Below are 18,012 nucleotides of genomic sequence, written 5' to 3' on the forward strand. Positions count from 1 at the left end.
TGATGTAACTCAAAATGTTCTTGGTTACTTTCCTCCACTGCGTGCGAGTGCTATCTGTGTTCGTTTTTTCTTGTTCAGTCGTGATAAAATCTGTTTCTCTCGACACATTTGTGTTTGAGACAACACTTCCTGTGACGAACCTCGAGAAAGATGAGACTGTAAAGGAACAGTTGTGATGCCATACGGCGATTGAGATGTGCAAAGGTTTTTTTTAGGGGGGGGGGGGGGGGGGGTTGTAATCCCGATCTCATTTCAGAGTCCAGTCGAAGCACCTGCTCTTGACTCAGCTGTGAATCATGGGTGGTTGATGAGACTCAGTCACACCCATTCTATCCGCCCCCTCTCCCCAAAACACACACACACACACACACTGACACACACACAAACCAGGGGATTCCCTATAGCTGGAGGCTGGGCATGCTGCTCTGCTAGTCTCATATGTCTGGCAGTCTGGCCACTCATCTCTGCTGCGTTGTGAAAGCTTCGATCGATCACAGCTTGTTTGCAGTTTTTGAGGCAACGGGGACACTCGCACACACGGGACACAGTGTTTGTACATCTACTGTAACCCCTCTGGTAATGTAACCTTCACTTACCTCCAAACTCAGATATCTGATCCTCGTTTATGTGATCCGGTTACTTTTGCTGTGCTTCTGTGTTGTGTGAAGCGACGTTATGATGCTCTCTCGCTGGTATTAATTGACCCAGCTGTTGTTAAGCGAGCTATGCTGAGAAAAGGAACACGGTCTGTGGTAAAATTATTGTTTGTCTCTTCATTGTTTATCATGCCCTCCCGTCATCTGTTCAACAGATTAGATGATTTAGTAGATTAACAAAATCTGGCGTTTTGGGTTGCTAGTTCGTGCTCAGTCAGTGTCACTGAGAGGAGGGGAGCTGTCTGCTTTAATCAGAACATATTTATGGCTGGATGATTATGAAACATTTGAGTTATTCTTCAAGAAAGGAACTTTTTTTTTGTAGCAGATTGTATTTGCAAAGCTTGGGAGAGTAGACAGAATACTTTGTATTTGTAATTCGTTTTCAGAACGAGCTGTAAAATAACCTATGATTTTGTGAAATGTTTAAACACTGCAACTGAAATTGTGGTCTTATAAACCCCTGAGGGTTAAGCACTTTGTGCGCATAAGACGGAAATAAAGAATCAATCAATCAATCATATACAGTATATCCAGGGTTTCCCCCAGTGTATTGCAAGACTGGTGGCCCACCGTTGCCCCCCACCAGGCCTAAACCACTGGGAATTATTTTTGAATGGATTTTAAGAGGGTTTTTTTTTTTTTTAAAACTACAGTTGCGGCTTGGTTTGGCCTAGTCCAAAGCTAGCTTTTAGCACTGACTTAATATAGGGCCCTATGGAATCTGTCTCATAGCTTTTTTTAAATTCTCAATTTCGCGATTCCATCCATGATTCTGTTATCACAGAAACTATTGGGCTCTACATTATGCTGCCTGACTGGCCCCACCCGGGCCCTCACCGAAAAAAAGAACATTTCTGGGGGAAACCCTGATATTTACTCCATATGCATATGTCATATGAATGTTTCCAGCATTTGTCAGCATTACTTTTCAGCCGCGGTGACCACTTTGGGTCGTGTTAACTGGAAGCTATGAAGGACTTCCTGTGCAGAGGCTGGTCTGACGAATGTAATGTGGTCATCTGGGTGGAATCACTTGGTGACATCATCGGATATGTGAACAGTTAGGAAAAAGGTTTCTTTGCTTTCTTTGCTGAGAGTTAGATTAGAAGAAGGAGGATACCGGAGGATCCTCACATCTTTCTCTTCAACATGAAGAGTTTTGTCGTCACTGTGAGGTGTCCAAGCAACCAGCCAGCATTCAACAAAGTCATTGCACCCGACCAAGAAATAGTCCCGCAGCAGCAGCATAACAAGAAGTAACCGAGCTCAGCTGCAGACTGACAGTGTTGAAACCGGCTAGTTGAGCAACACCCTGACTCTGCCTTCAGGGTTAGGCTTTAGAAACTTTCCAATTGAAGGTGGCGCATTTTTAAAATGAGTAATGTGTTAAGACTCACATTTAAGTCTCTAGATCTTGGCAATAATAAACTGTACATTATTAAAGGTGCCCTGCCACACGTATTTCATTACTTTGTGGTAATGTCTGAAGTTCTACCAAGGACTCTAACATTTTTTGTGGAAAAAAAATGCCTTGGTTACCTTGTTTCAAGCCATTCTAGCGTGGTATAGAAAGCCTGCAGGAAGACTCAGCTCGATTTGTGCCAGTTCTCATTAATATTCAACGAGCTAAGCTGCTTGACTCTGATTGGCTAACAGCTAGCCAATGAGAGCCTGGCTATCAGCATCCTTTACCCAGCGCAACTGGGCGAGCTCATGAATAGTAATGAGCTCAGGCAACACCACGTCAGACTGACCAGCTTTTGTAGTTGGCCTGATTTCTCCGCTTATTTCTTTTCAGTGGCTAGAGCTGACAGAGGTGGTAGCAGTTCATTTTCACATTCACCACATAACACAAACACATATGGACCTAACATATTTCAAAAAATACAAGGAAAAACAGCTACATTGTTGTAGTGTGATAAATGAATGCCAAATAAACAACTTTAAATATTCTAATAAATATAAAAAATAGCTGCTATTTGTAACTCCAAATATAGCCTACAGCCATGGACCCTGGACACATGGAAAATGCTCCCACTGTGTTGTTTGTAGCCGTTTTGCACCTCTTTGTGGTCGTTTTCTCTCTTTTGTAGTCATTTTTACAATTCTTTGAGGTCATTCTGCATCTCTTTGTGGTCATTGTGTGTCTCTTTATGGTCATTTTGCTTCTCTTTGTGGTCTTTTGATTGACTGGCCCTTTATCTGGTAGACCTGTTCAGTAATCTTGTTAGTTTGCTGAGTGCACTATGTCACGTTAGTTTGCTGAGTGCACTGTCACATTATACGCTCAGTTTAACACTGCAAAATGCATTACAGCCACACATGACCCTTCTTAGTAGCATTTCAATAAGTCACAACATAACATGTTCATTTGGAGAACATATTAATATAAAGTTGTGATACTTGTGCGCAGTGCTGAGCTAAAAACCCCGCCTCATCTCTCATGAACTGGCTAACTTTACACAGCTACCAGCAGCATTTCGTCACATAGAGAGCACTGGTAAACCTACACTACTGGATATATGATGAAGTGGTTTTGACCCTGTCACACCAGCACATAACGCTCCTGAAAACCACAACGTTACACTATCCTTTTCATACAGATTAAAGGAACAAGATATAACGTGTCAGTTAGTGAGCTTTAAAGTAGCCGTTTGGTGGATTTTGTTACCTTTTGGACAGGGCCAGGCTAGCAGTTTCCCCCTGCTTCCAGTCTTTATACTAAGCTAACCATATTCTGGCACATATGAGAGTGGTATCAATCTTCTCATTTAACTCTCTGCAGGAAGACAAGTGCAACTATTTCCTCTTTTGCAATTGTTCTGCTTGAATGTGTATCCTGTACATAATAACTACCACACATCTAAGAAATGAAAGGGTAGTTCAGAGTTATTCCTGCAGGTTATTCAGTATCACACTGCAGCACTATTAAATAGGGCTGGGTATCGCCACTGATTTCCCGATTCCGATTCACAAGGTTTCTATTTGATTCCATTTCCGATTCTATGTCGATTTGGGATATTTCAGTTGCAAAACCAATTTTACTTGGATATGAAAGAGATTCTACAGTTGTACAGGGTTCCCTCTAACCTGCTGCATTATTAAAAGTATCAATGTTTACATTAAGGCGTAACTCTCGCCAAAATGCAACCTAGGGTCTTTTTGTGAATGTACCCGAGTCAAACTTTCGTTTTAAAAGCATATTTAGGACGGAAGTGCCACTTTTAAGATTTACCGTATTTTCGTTTTTCGGTCAAATGGCCTTTTGAATGGGAGAGCTAGGGGCACTTTTATGCTAGCCTCAAAATAGCTATTTTTAAAACACAAAGAAGGCTCGACACAACATGAGACTTTGCTCCAAGTATCACCAGGGGCTCTACACATGAACTCGAGCATTGAGAACATTGTTTGTGTACCTAGAGTTTACTAAAAAAGGTTTTGAACAACTCACCGTAGCTCTTGTTGTTTCCGGCTGCTACCACCTCGGCAGTCAAAACGAGTCGTTATCAAAACAAGTAGCCACAGATTTAGTATATCCCTTGTGCACCGGTGTAGTTATGGTGTAGAGCCCCTGGCGATACTTCAAGCAAAGTTTCATGTTGTGTCGAGCCTTCTTAGTGTTTTAAAAATAGCTATTTTGAAGCTATCATAAAAGTGCCCGTAGCTCTCCCATTCAAAAGGCCATTTGACTGAAAAACAAAAATACGGTACATCTTAAAAGTGGCACTTCTGTCCTAACTATGCCTCTAAATGAAAGTTTGACTCGGGTACATTCACAAAAAGACACAAGGTTGCATTTTGGCGAGAGTTACGCTTTAAGGAGTGACCCCGAAGTAGTTACATTAATGTAGTTTTTATTTAACATGAACACACTACAGCAGTCTACACAATAAAGTGCAGCTCTACAGACTCTACAGTCAGTGAGTATTGAGTGACATTTCATTCCGATATCTTGAGGTCAGAGGTCATTTAAAATTGGCCATGCCAGGTTTTTCCTCGCCAAAATGTAGCCTAACTTTGGAGCGTTTTTTAACTCCCTTCACAACAAGCTAGCATGACAAAGTTGGTACCAATGGATTCCTCAGGTCTTCTAGTTTCATATGACACAGGGTTAGGGTTAGACAGCAGTCAATTCTGTATTTTATCAATTCATATTGGATCATTCAAATGAAAATCTATTTGAATCGGAAAGTCGATTTTTAAAAAAAAAAATCCCTACTATTAAAACAGTTATGACCAATATTGTTTAATATTCAAATTCTTTATTAGGATAAACCCCTTGAGCTGTATCATCTCGTTTTCGAGGGGGTCCCAACACATAACAGTAATTACATAACAACAGAGAAGTATAAAATCTCAACAAAAAACAAACAAAAAACAAAAACAAGACAAAAAACTAAACAACAACCACACTACCTCCATATATTCATCAATACATTACAACCACCAAAAGGCCAAAATGGCCAATAAAAAGTAAATAAGTAAACAAGTAAACAGTAGAGTATGAGTGAATTTCTAACTACAGTTAAATATAAACATTAGGTATGGACAGTAGATATAAGGATTGCATGCATTTTTAATAACAGAGGCAGTTTATCTTAAAGCGAGCAGATAGGGCATGTTTAAACAAACCAAGTAAAGAAATTGATCTTATTTCCAGAGATAGATTATTCCAATCTGCTGTAGCCTTAAACTTAAAATCTCTTTTGCCAATTGTTTTTTTAACTCTCGGGACAGAGAAGTAAAGTTGAGTAGAGTGCCGAACTTCATAGTTTGATGTATAAGGTACAAGATACTGTTTTAAATAAGGAGGATAATTGAAATAAATACATTTAAATATAAGTTGAAGCCAGTGCGTGTGTCTTCTACTACTTAGAGATGACCAATTAAGTGCATTAAACATTATACAGTGATGAGTGAGATAAGGACATCCAAGGACAAATCTGCAAAGTCTATTATATACTGTGTTAAGTGGAACAAGATCTGAGTTAAATGCATTTTGATATACAACATCACAATAGTCGATAATTGGAAGTATAAGTTGAGAGGCAAGTTTTATACGAACACTGCGCGTAAAGCAGTTCCGGGCTCGATATAAAACAAACAGCTTTGTTGACGATTAACATCTACTTTGCTCTTGGCTGTGCCCTTTTCTTTCATGTAGAATATGTTGCATTATTTATCAACATAAATCCATTTAGAAAACAAATATTGCAGCATACAATTGATCAGGAAAATGTCTTGCACACATGGTACGCCCTGCCTTTCATTTCTCACTGTCCTTTCAGTGGATACTTCTTCATCTTCCACTCTTCTTTCTGCTTTTACCAAGGGTCCCATCCTCTGTATTACCGCTCGCTATCTGTATTCCTTCACTAGGTCTTATTATTCACAGACACAACAAGTCATTGTGTGCACAACAACGCAGCTATATGAACTCAGAAAAGCCTGAAATCCCTCTCACTTTGTTACTGACACGCAAGTGGTGGGACGTCCCGCAGTTTTCTCCCGTTAAACATCAATAACTGTATGTTCTTTCTTTGTTGGCTGTTAAAACTCAGTTTTCTTCAGTCTCTTACATAATAATTAGCCGGCTGTTAAACATGTGGAAGTTTATTCTAATCACTGTTTTGATTATCAAATTAAGAGTTAAATAGAGCTATTTTCTCAAACAAAACATGTTGTATGCAATGTCTGCAATAAGTGCAGAACTCAACAGCACAACAGCTATTAACTAAATCCCGGGTGTGACCATGTTAGCCTTGCTTTAGCTTTCTTTCACTGTTTAACAGCATCGCACCTGCCACATTGGTCACGCTAACCTGGAGAACAAAGTCAAAAAGACCATCTGTACATAGGCACCTAGTCTCACATTGCCAGACCTTCTTCCACAGCGCTACTTCTTCAATGTGAGCATTTGCTGATTTGATATGTTTTTTCTTTGTAACTTAATGTGTTTGAGGTTTTGACTGTTGTTGAGACAAAACCAAACATTTGACAAAACTTCACCTCAGGCTTTGGGAAATGGTTTGTCCCCTCTTCTCTGACATTTTACAAACTAAACAACAAGTTGATTAATGGAGAAAATAAGCCACAGATGATAATAATCTATTCAACATGCAAGCAGTCAAAATTGTTTTAATGGTGGAACACTTTTTTTTTTTTCTTTTCTTTTTTTTTGGAGCCAAGCCATTCATATGTATTTAGTCCTCCATCACTGATCTCTCACGAGACACCAATGCTGGGAATTGATCTTTGAAGTGCTCCGACTTTTAAAGTGGGGAAACACAACTCACGCTGCCCATGCCTGCCGAGATCATCTGTCCAGGCCAGATTGATTTTTGATTTGGCTGTAGCTTTCTGAAGGAGCAGCCTTTGCCGGGCCGGGCCTTTTGTTTTATTCATTAGTTCAGGCAAGACTTTTCCACACAGCAGCTGACGCTAATAGCCTTCGTCAGGCTTCTTATCTCCTGTTCCCCGACTGATTCATAATGCCTTCAGGCGCAAGAGCTCAGTGCGCTCATTTAGGATGGCAATTATGTGAGAGTGACAGTGATCATTCTCAGAATCTCGGCTCAGTGAGAAGGAGATAGAAGATTGCGAGTGAGTATGCAGTGTTATCAGTGATAATTCTGCATGTCTGACAGAGAAGATGGAGACTTCTGCTGCGACTAAATAGTAAGCTTGAAACTCAAAGTCCCAGCGAGAGCGTGGTGGTGGAAACCACTAACTTTATGTGTGCTCGTCTCCTCAGCAGGGAAAGTTTTCACAGTGTCGGGTGTAAATGGCTGTCGAGCTGAAGAGCAAAAGCTAGCTGTTTGGCAAGTTGCTATTAGAGCTGGGCGATATGGAGAAAATCAAATATCACGATATTGTTGACCAAATACCTTGATATCGATATCGTAGGGTTATTAACACAAATAGATATGTGATAAATAATCCCTACTACCGTAGATACAATGACTAAGTGGGTAAAGGCAAATAATAGAACAGCTAGAACAGTCTGGTAAGTTTAGAACATTACATCACTTTACTGTAATGCAGCCTTTAAAACCAGGAAAAGACAACACTTATGCCATATTACGATATCAAAAATGTAAGACGATAACTAGTCTTATATCACGATATTGATATGGATATATTGACCAGCCCTAACATACTGTACATCATTTCTGTGTTTATACCAGGGGCAGATGCGTAGACTGTATAAGTGAAGCCAGAAAGTCATATTATGATATCCAAAATGTAAGATGATATCTTAGCCTAATATATCGATATTGATATAATATCGATATTGATATAATATCGATATATTGCCCAGCCCTAGTTGCAATATTCACTTCACCAGGGGAAATTAGGCCTTCACACCCATGGCCCGGGTCCCATAAGAAGAGGAAGGATATAGGGCTAATATATACACTGGAGTTGAATGCACAGGGCTTTTATTTATTTATGAGAGGAGGAGGACTGCAGAGGAACAACAATGCTAATCCCGACGAGGAAACACGGCTCCCTTGTGTTTTGAAGTGGGCTTGTTGTCAACCGAGCAGCTGCTGACATCATGTGAATAGACTGTGGCCAGACCACATTCATCAGAGGCTGAGAGGCAGCGAGCAGGAGGGCAAAAAGAGCCCAGGCACACTGGCTGTATGAAGCTCTGGCTGGGCTGAAACACTTAGCACTGGAGGGGGAATGGATTTGGATGAATTTGTCTGAAGCAGTTTGGGTCTCCTTGTAGGCACCCGAGAGCAGATGAAGCAACTCTGACTAGTTTGGTAAGATAAGACGGTTTGTTGTTAACTTTTGAGTTCCCTTTGATTTCTCTTTGGATGTATCCTTCAACCACGAGAGCTGTAATAACTGAGAGCTGTTGAGTGTCTGTTGTAGGGCTGGACAATTTATCGATATTATATCGACATTGATATATGAGGCTACATATGGTCTTAAATTTTGGATACAGTGATATGACATAAGTGTTGTCTTTTCCTGGCTTAAAGGCTGCATTACAGTAAAGTGATGTAATGTTCTGAACTTACCAGACTGTTCTATCTGTTCTAGTATTTGCCTTTACCCACTTAGTCATTATATCCACATTATTGGTGATTGATTATGTATCAAAACACTCATTGTGTTAATATTTTGTGAGAGCATCAGTAGTTAACTCTACAATATCGCCGCAATATCAACATCGAGGTATTTGGCAAACATATTGTGATATTTGATTTTCTCCATATCACACAGCTTTGTTCTGTTGTGTACTGCAAGTTGATGAAGACATCTTTCATGAAGTCGCGGGATGGTTTCTAGGATTGCATTAGCGCTGAAAAGATTAATTCAATTAGTAGAGTGACGAAAAATGAATCAGCTACTATTGCAATACTCGGTTAAACACTCAAGTGATATTTCCAGCAAAAATGCTGAACATACTCTGGTCACAGCTTCGCAAATGGGAGGATTTGATGATTTTCTCTGTCTTATATCATTGTAAATTAAATATCTTTGAGTTTTGGACTGTTGGTCAGACAAAAAGACAAATGAAGACCTCACCTGGGACTCTGGGAAACTGTGAAGGGCATTGTTTTAACGGCGAATGATTAGAGATTAATCTGTCGATTACTTTCTTGATTAATTGGTCATTCTGTTCATTCAAGCTCAAGGTGATGTCTTAAAAAGTTTTTTTTTTTCTGATCAACAGTCCAAAACCCAAAGATACTCAGTTTATTATCATGCGTGACAAACAAAAGCATGAAATCCTCACATTTAAACAAGGTTGAAGCCAGCACATTTTTGGTTTTCTTGCTTAAAAATAACTAAAACTAACAATTTGTAAAAAGAAATTTGACATAGACCAAATGATAGATAATGAAAATAATCGTTAGTTGCCTACTTTGTGATTTTTCTCAATTTGGTCACATCAAACTTGCACCCATTCTTTAAAATGTGTGTGTATTCAGGTTTTCTTTTTAAAAAACGGGTAAACCCGCTAAAAATAGCTGATAGACTCCTGTCCCATTGCCAGTAGACGAGTGTGCCTGTCTTTTGTTTTCTGGTGTGTCACGTTCAGCGTCACCAATATAGTGCACAAAACTGCAAACTCTGCTGTACATTCACTTGATATCTAAGCTAATAAACTTAAACTGTCCTCCACTCCGACCAATTGCTCAGCATTCATTGTCATTCTCTCAATCGCTAAGCTAGTCTTACAACATAGGGTTAGTAAACCGTAGATAGCAGACTTCTTTTTTATATCTGTTACTTATTCAGTCTCTCTATCAAACTCGGTGCCGACTAATTTGATGTTCCAGCGCAGCTTGGGATGAGACAGACGGAATTTGGATCTGGAAGGCGTCCCTCCTATGGGGAGACTCTTAGGCTAACAAGCCATCACCCGCCGTTAGCATTCTATTGACTCCCATTCATTTTGGCGTCACTTTGACAGCAAATAACTTTACATCTGAAGCGTTTAAAGACTCTATTTGTCCATTGTTTATTTCTAAAGAAACACAACAATGTATAAAAGGCTCCATTACCTTGTATCTCACGTTATGGCCCCGTAGCAGCCATTTTTGTAAAAATAGGCTAACGATTGTGTCATAACCACGGGACTTACTGTCGCACAGTAGAGAAATTACCGTATAGTACAGGAGAAGCTTGCAGACAGTTTTGACTCACATTAACTGTTAAGTTTAATTACTGATGTTGACTAGCATTTTAGTTAGCAATAATTAGCCTGTGCCTATGTTATCTCCTTACATATACCTACGTTCTCTGTCTCTGCAAGATTCGGAATGATTGAGATTTCTCTTGGCACAGCTACCAGAAGACTTCCAACTTTCAGACACGTTGTTCACGTCACAGCTACGTCGTGAAGCTCAGTATGAGGCTGCGTAGTACACTCAGCCATCACTGGAAAAGTGCCTTTAATTGACTTCATTGGTCTCTGTCGAAGTCTAAGGCGTCGCTGTGTCCATTATTTTACTGTCTAAGATTATAAGACCTGGATGCAACTTTAACGGAGGAGCCCCGTTCATTCCTATGAAAGTTGCTCAGTGGCGCATCAGCCAAAATATTTTCTGAGCTTTCAGGTTTATTTCTGTGATATGCGGCCCACTGAATATGCGCTGTAGTGTTTCTCCCGCATGCCTGCGGGTTCCCGCTCGGCTACATTGCGGTGACGTCACAGGTTTTTAAATCGCTTTTCCCGGCTCGAGGGAGGTTTTTCCAAACCTATAAAGTCCATGGATTAAAAATTCAGAATATAAAGAGTCATAACCGACCTTGTTTGCAGTTGGAGGTGTCTTGGCAGCAGTTTTACACACATCTTTTACAATGGTGGCCTACGGGGAAAATCCTTTCTGGGTGGCAGAGGGAGTTTTCGTTGCAATACCGCCAGTGGCCACTGGACAAAGTCAGCGTAAAGGCTGAACGTTGTTTGAGGGGGCTGATCTACCCGGGCGTCCAGTTTCCATCACTGCCGAAATACCGGTGCCTACCGCAGACAGAGTCATTTGTCCTGGGAATGAATACAACTTCTAATGTGGGTTTTTATGACCAGTGGGAAAGGAGTATTAAAGGCTGTCAGTTAAGTAATCAGGGTTTAAAAAAAAAAACCCAATGGAAAAGTTTAGTTACTTTGAGAAGCATGGAGGCTTCTTGTCTCGTCAATAAATGCAGCAGAATTAGCTAACAGACTTGTAGACGGCCCTAATGGGCGTCCAAATCAGCAAAGAAGCCAGTCTTTGTGTGGGTTATTGCAGATAATGTGAGTTTATTACACACATATCAGGCTTAAAAGGCTCCTGCGGAATAGCAGTGAGCCTGCCTCTCTAATGGGCCCAGTGTAAGTGGCGCTGCTGACTCATATTTCCCCTGTAATCTCAAAGGTTTTTGTTCCTAATATCTACATGCCAAAACCTCTCCCGTTACATGTCACCTCGCCCAGTGTGGTCACTGTTAATGTTCAAACCTGTCATGGACGCATACTGTGGATGTACAGCTGTTGTGCAGCTTTGCTTTCATTCACAATGAGGTGCTTTTTGTGTCCACATGACAACTCAGAATAGAGGAATTGCCAGAATCAATTAATGAATAAGTTCCTGAAATAACTTTTGTAGAGAGAATCCCCAGATTGGAAACGCTCCACACACACAGTGCAGAGCAGGAAGGCGGAGGGGAAAGCGAGCGAGGCGACGAGCAGTTGAGCTCACGAGCTGAGCTGCAGCCATTTCCCTTTTGAGGATTGAGTTGTTATTGTCTTGAGTGAAAATACACACCTGTGACATTTGTCTTGTGCTAGTGTTTCCAGCTGCAGCTGTGTCAAGTTTCCCTCTGTATACACACCGTGGCCTTTTCACATAAAGACTCCCTTCTTATTTAACTAGGACACGCACTTAAAGAGAGCTGTAACCCCGATTTTCCACTGGGCGCGTCTGTGCTGCGTTCCGGTTTTGTTCCGTCTTCCGCTGCGCCGGGAGCATCTCAGAAGCGGAGCGTCTTTCTGATCGACTCGCAGATTTTGTTGTCTCTACAAGTGCTTTACAGAACAATCAGGTGTTTATTAAGCTAGTATCTACCTTCCACTCCAAGCACTCCTGCAATTAAACTCCGTGCCTTCTCTTTTCTGGCGTTGTCTTTATAATGGTGTAATTTATAATATGGTGTAAGATGATGTGGAGATTTCAGGAAGAAAGCTGTGAATGATGCATGGCTGGCATCCTATCCGTGTAATCGGTCAAATACATTACACATACAATATGCCTTTAAGAGGACGTATATGTATGTCTATGGCTGGGTATTGTTCAAAACTTTTCGATACCGGTTCCTAAATTATACTTTTTTTCGATACCAATTTTATAAAATCCATTTTAACAAAAAGAAATTGCAACATTATACATTAAGGCACAAAAAAATGTTTCAGCTCCTACTTCGTGAGACCTGTCTCTGTGTAACGCAGAGTTTTTCCTGCGTGTCCCTACGACGTGGAACGTTAGACAGCCAATCAGCAGCATTATTAAATCTTAGTAGAAGCATGCTGCATGCTTATTGGCTCACTGACACTGATGAGATTTACCCCTTAGGTATTGAAATTGGCTATTGAATGACGAGGCATCAATACTTTTAAAGGCAATTCAGTCGGTGCCTAAAAAGTGTTGAATTTGGTACCCAGCTCTATGCATGTCATCCATTTAAGAATGTAGGGTTAAAGTGGCAACAAATTAGAGAATCCAATAATCATTTGAGTTATTTATCAAGCAAAAATACAAAACATTTGCAGGCTCCAACATCTCAAATGTGACGATTTTTGCTGTTGTCTGTTTTATACCATTGTGAAATGAATACATTCTAAAGTTTTGGATTGCTGGTTGGACAAAACAAGACGTTTTATCGTATAGACTAAACAATGTATCGACATAGATTAATAAAAGATGAGTGTAATTGCTCGTTGCAACCTGAGATGGAGTGCATGATTATACTCCATAAACAAGAGCTGCAGTTAGTTCAGTCAAACAGAAGGCCATCAGTGTCTTTTACAGACCCTGCACAGCCTTCAAGTCACTTTACATGCTCATTTGCATTATACAAATCATCAACATCAAAAACACACTGCGCTGCTTCAGTCCGTCAGCCAGCGCTACAAAAAAAAGTTCATCATTGCGGTGTGCTTGGTGGATATCGGGGGATAAAGTGATTTTAAAATGCTGCGCCATTAAACTGCTTCTACGAGCTGAGACCAGCCAGACGAGAGCAGGAGGCAGAACATCATCATCATCATCATCATCATCATCATCATCATCATCATCATCATCATCATCATCCTTCCATGGAAACCTGCTAATGATCTCAGGGTAGGGTTTGATCCACATGTGCAGGCAAGCCGACTAATTAAACAAACAACTGCCAATTAGACGGAGCTCCCATAAGCCACGAACAACTGGGCCAGTGGAGTAGAAAAAGACAAACACAACACAGACAAGCTAGTTGCTGCACTCGATGCACAGACGGTGCTGGTTGTTTGTTTTAATAGTATTTCAGTCAATGGAGGAAATGCATTGATTGCTAGTAAGGCTAAATGTTTGTTTTTTTTTTGTTTTTTTTAGGGCTGTCAGTCGATTAACATATTTAATCTTGATTAATCGCATGATTGTCCATAGTTAACTCGCGATTAATCGGAAATTAATCACACAATTTTTTTATCTGTGGTAAGTAAATGTACTCAGGTTTTCAATGCTCTTATCAACATGGGAGCGGACAAATATGCTTGCTTTATGCAAATGTTTATTGGTCATCGTTTTGGATTGTTGCAATAATAATACTGTCTAGCATATTCTCCAGAATAACCTGAAAGGTACTGTATGCTCCAAAAATCAGCTGAAAGCATGATATGGCAAACTCAAGCCCATCAAGCAACAACAGATGGGCATACTGATCTGAATGTAACATTTACTTAGTACTCAATGCAGTGTCCCACTTTACCTGGCCTGCCTTTTGGCCCATCACAACTGTGCTCACATTCAAAAGCAAACTCAAAAGCAAAGCTCCGGACACAGCGACGGTGGCTCTGCAAAAAAAGTCTCGGGAAGGAACTTGTTTTGGTGGAACATTTGCTCCCCGCAAAAGAAAATGTCACATACAATATTAAATGCAGTTAACTGTTCACACAATACAGTAACGTGAGATATTTAAATTAGCTGGATACATGGTTATACCTAATTAGCGCTTACATGGTATCGCTGTGTGTACTTCGTCCACAGCAATCCCACCAATCGGTCCCAAAACGTCCCAGTTAGAGAGTAATTGCCGTAAACATATTCTTTGTAAATCTTTACACTCATTCCCCGAAAGAACCAAGCAGGCCTGCCTTGTTGCACCATCCAAATTTTCTTCAAAACTTGCCATTTTCAGAGTGAAGCTCGCTAGCTCGAAGTTTGTTGTTATTTCCCAAAAACGAACAGCATTTTGCATGGAGAGGGACATCCGGCAATTATCCTGCCGTCGATCCAGACTACAACAACATAAATATGTGGGTATGAATATCTTTTCATATATTTTTCTAATACTTTGTAGACCACAAACACAGGCCCGGACTAAAGTTTAATCATCACAATCGCGAAATAGGTCACAGAAATCGCAGTTAGATATTTTCCCTTAAATTGTTCAGCACTGAATTAGTCAGTAAAAGCCTCAGATGTTGGAACTAAAGGTTGAGGAAAAAGCTAGTACTGTAGGTGTAACTATGAACCTGTGAGGCGCTGGCCTCCCACGGTGATTTGGCTCGCTGATGACTGTACTTTCTATCTAGATGAGAATCTATCAGAGGCTCACGGCACCGTCTGCGGTCGGTATAACAGAGTGGCTCTTGTGTTTAGTAGATGCACTCAGGGAAATGCCAGCGGCCCAGAACTCAGTGACATTTCCTGAGGTACCGCTCTTACCTACAGGGGCTTAAAGTTCGGCCTTCTCTGCAAATTTCACATTCCCAAACAGCGTCGTCGCCTACGGACGTGTGGCTCGTAAACCCCTCCGGGATTGACCCTGGGTTTGCTTCCTGTTTGGCATGGCGCTTGTACACAGAAAACAATCGTGGGACCTTTTTTTTTTTTTTTTTTTTTGAATGATACTAAAAGAATGTGAGCCAAAGCGTTTGGGAACAGACTGACCCTGGGTCAGCGTGTCAGGACGGTGTCTGCCAGCTTGTTTTTATTCCTCTTTCGTTCTTTCTCTTGTTTCCCTTTCGAGACTCCAACTCCACTCATGTTTCTTTAAAGATTGGTAGCTTAGCCGCTCAGCTGTTCTGTCGTGTTACACGCTTTATAGGAGGGGATGTGTGGTGTGCAGCCTGTAATGTTGTCAGTTATGCTGCAGTCTCTCAGTCAGATCTATGTGTGCTGGATGTTCAGCAGTGGTGGAATGTAACTAAGTACATTTACTCATGTACTGTAGTACAATTTGAGGTACTTGTACTTTACTTGAGTCTTTTCTTTTCACGCCACTTTCTACTTCTACTCCGCTACATTTCAGAGAGAAGTATTGTGCTTTTTACTCCACTACATTCATCTGACAGCTTTAGTTACTTTACATCTTATATAAAATTATATATTTTATCATAAAATACAATGTTTTATTGTAAATTAAACTACAATATAACAGCCTACAAGTCCAGCTGAAATGATTAGCTGATTAAACACTAAATTGATTACTAATACTTTAAGTACATTTTCCTGATGATACATACTTTTACTTAGGTAACACTGTTTGGCATTCTGTGGACAGCAAAGGAAGCATTTCATTGTACAGGGAAACATGTATATGACAATACAACTTTGAAATTCAATTTCAGTGCAGGACTTTTACTTGTATTGAGTATTTTTTTTACAGTGTGGCATTAGTACTTTTACTTGAGTAAAGGATCTGAATACTTCTTCCACCACTGAAGCTGTAGCAGAGGAACATCTGTCTACAGTGTCTCTAGTTTTCTTTCTCCTTTTGTTTGCATCAGAGGACGACTTCCTACTACTTTTTTTAAAAATCTTTTCTATTCTTTCTTTTCTGGAGCAGTCTTATTCTGTGTCCTCTTCTCTCCGAGGACTTACCAGCTGTATAGTGTTTTAGTGGTTGGCAGGATCCATGACCTAGTTAAATATGGACTGAGAACAGAGAACAGGAAACAGAAGAGGAATGAATGGCTAATGGGAGCTTATTTAGCCAGGGTTCTTTTTGGCCGCGCCTCTGCTTGTCCTTTTGAACGCTTTCAAGCTCTTTTGCTCTTTCCATATTGATCAAGGCTCTTTACAGCCCCCACCTCCTTTTGTATCTTAATCCTTGCTGTGTCAATACCTTTAGGACAGACAAATTGACTAGACAATCAGTATAGAGTAGAGATGGTTCGATACCATTTTTTGTTCCCGATACTGATTCCGATACCTGAACTTGTGTATCGGCCGATACTGAGTACTGATCCGATACCATGTATGATGTTTTAACAGCTGTATACTACTATCCCTGTATGGATGTGATATGATTGCTATCGTTGTACGGCCTGGTTCAGGTTAAACTCTTGAACATGAACAAACACAAACAACGAACGCCATGGAACTTTCTTTTGTTATTCAGTTTGACAGTGAGTTATAACGGAAAAAGAACATAAATAAACTACTTTTAAAGTAGATTTTCTTCGTGGCTAAATTACGTGGTATCCAATCATGCATAAACTCCAGTACTTTTCGATACCGATACCAGCATTTTAGGCAGTATCGGAGGCTTTTCCGATACTGGTATCGGTACTGGAACGTCTCTATATGACAGCTGGAGAGATTGGGTCTGTCTTTTTTGTTTTTCCTGATGTAATTAGGACAACCTATTATCAGGTCTGTCTGTAGTGCCATTAATCACTGTGCAGAAATAGGAATTATTAACACCTTCATTCTTGTTTTTATTCATACTCTGCTGCTGTCGGCCTTTCAGGTGGTGGACTTGCATCTGAAGGCCCCCCCCCTCCCCCTTTCTGCCTTTCTCTCACTCTGCATTGTTCGTCCCTAGTTTCCTCCTAAAGGAAACTGTGTGATGGTCTTTAGCCTGTATTCCTGCGTGTCACAGTAGAAAGTAGAAACAGTCGAAATTCACAGCACACAGTGATGTGATGTGTCCTCCCACGGGTCCTTTGAAGACCGTTGAAGGGAGACGGACAGCAGCATGATTTATCTGCTTCTCGTGACACCTCCGCAGCCGTCTGACATCTCCTCCCCCTCCCCCTCCTCCCTCTTGACAGGTGTAATGAGAGCGCTGGTCATGGACAGATGATGGACGTGGAGACGTCGTACTCAGACTTCATCAACTGTGATCGCACAGGCCGCAGGAACGCAGTGCCCGACATCGCCGGGAAGGGAGAGGCAGCGGCCAGCACCAGTGAACTCACCAAAGACCTGGCAGAGATGGACCTGAAGGCTGCAGGTCAGTAAACCCACAGCCGGATACACGGGTAACGCAGTGGGAAAGCATCTGAGCATGCCGTACACTAGAGCTGTAACAATTCCAAATGTTGCTGTACAATCAATTGTCTCAGAAATAATCGCAATTAACGATATAATTGTCTCCTTCAGTCACATTTAAAAAAAATTTATTTATGCAGGGTTCATCAATAAGGGTTGCCCGATGGCCCGGGGCAAGTAAATCCAACAACCTACTTGCCCCGTTTGGGCATCATCGTATCAGAAAGGATGATATTGTTCTCTTGCCCTGTCGGAGAACGCTTGTTGATGATTTGATTTGAATGTGCCGTTTGCCAATCCAGAATTGAGCTGGCGCTTGATGCTTTTGACGTTTTTTTTCGACATTGTTTTTACACTTTTGATGCTTT

At 40.8% G+C, this 18,012-nt stretch overlaps 1 protein-coding gene across 8 annotated transcripts in view; it reads left to right on the forward strand.

Moving 5' to 3' along the window:
* The window catches only part of pkig (protein kinase (cAMP-dependent, catalytic) inhibitor gamma), a 34,025-nt gene that overhangs the window by 13,474 nt on the left and 2,539 nt on the right, over positions 1 to 18,012 (forward strand). For 2 of the 8 annotated variants that reach the window (XM_031313025.2, XM_031312997.2), the window contains exon 2: positions 17,425 to 17,606. In XM_031313025.2, the coding sequence (XP_031168885.1) occupies positions 17,453 to 17,606 (154 nt within the window). In that variant the 5' untranslated portion in view covers positions 17,425 to 17,452. Of the gene's footprint in view, positions 1 to 378; positions 577 to 8,139; positions 8,435 to 13,482; positions 13,505 to 17,424; positions 17,607 to 18,012 lie in introns of those variants that run through there. The other 6 variants (XM_031313011.2, XM_031313019.2, XM_036008148.1 and 3 more) reach the window with 6 other exon arrangements.

The sequence above is a fragment of the Sander lucioperca genome, chromosome 12, assembly GCF_008315115.2.
Source record: "Sander lucioperca isolate FBNREF2018 chromosome 12, SLUC_FBN_1.2, whole genome shotgun sequence".
NCBI classification, from domain to species: Eukaryota; Metazoa; Chordata; class Actinopteri; order Perciformes; family Percidae; genus Sander; species Sander lucioperca.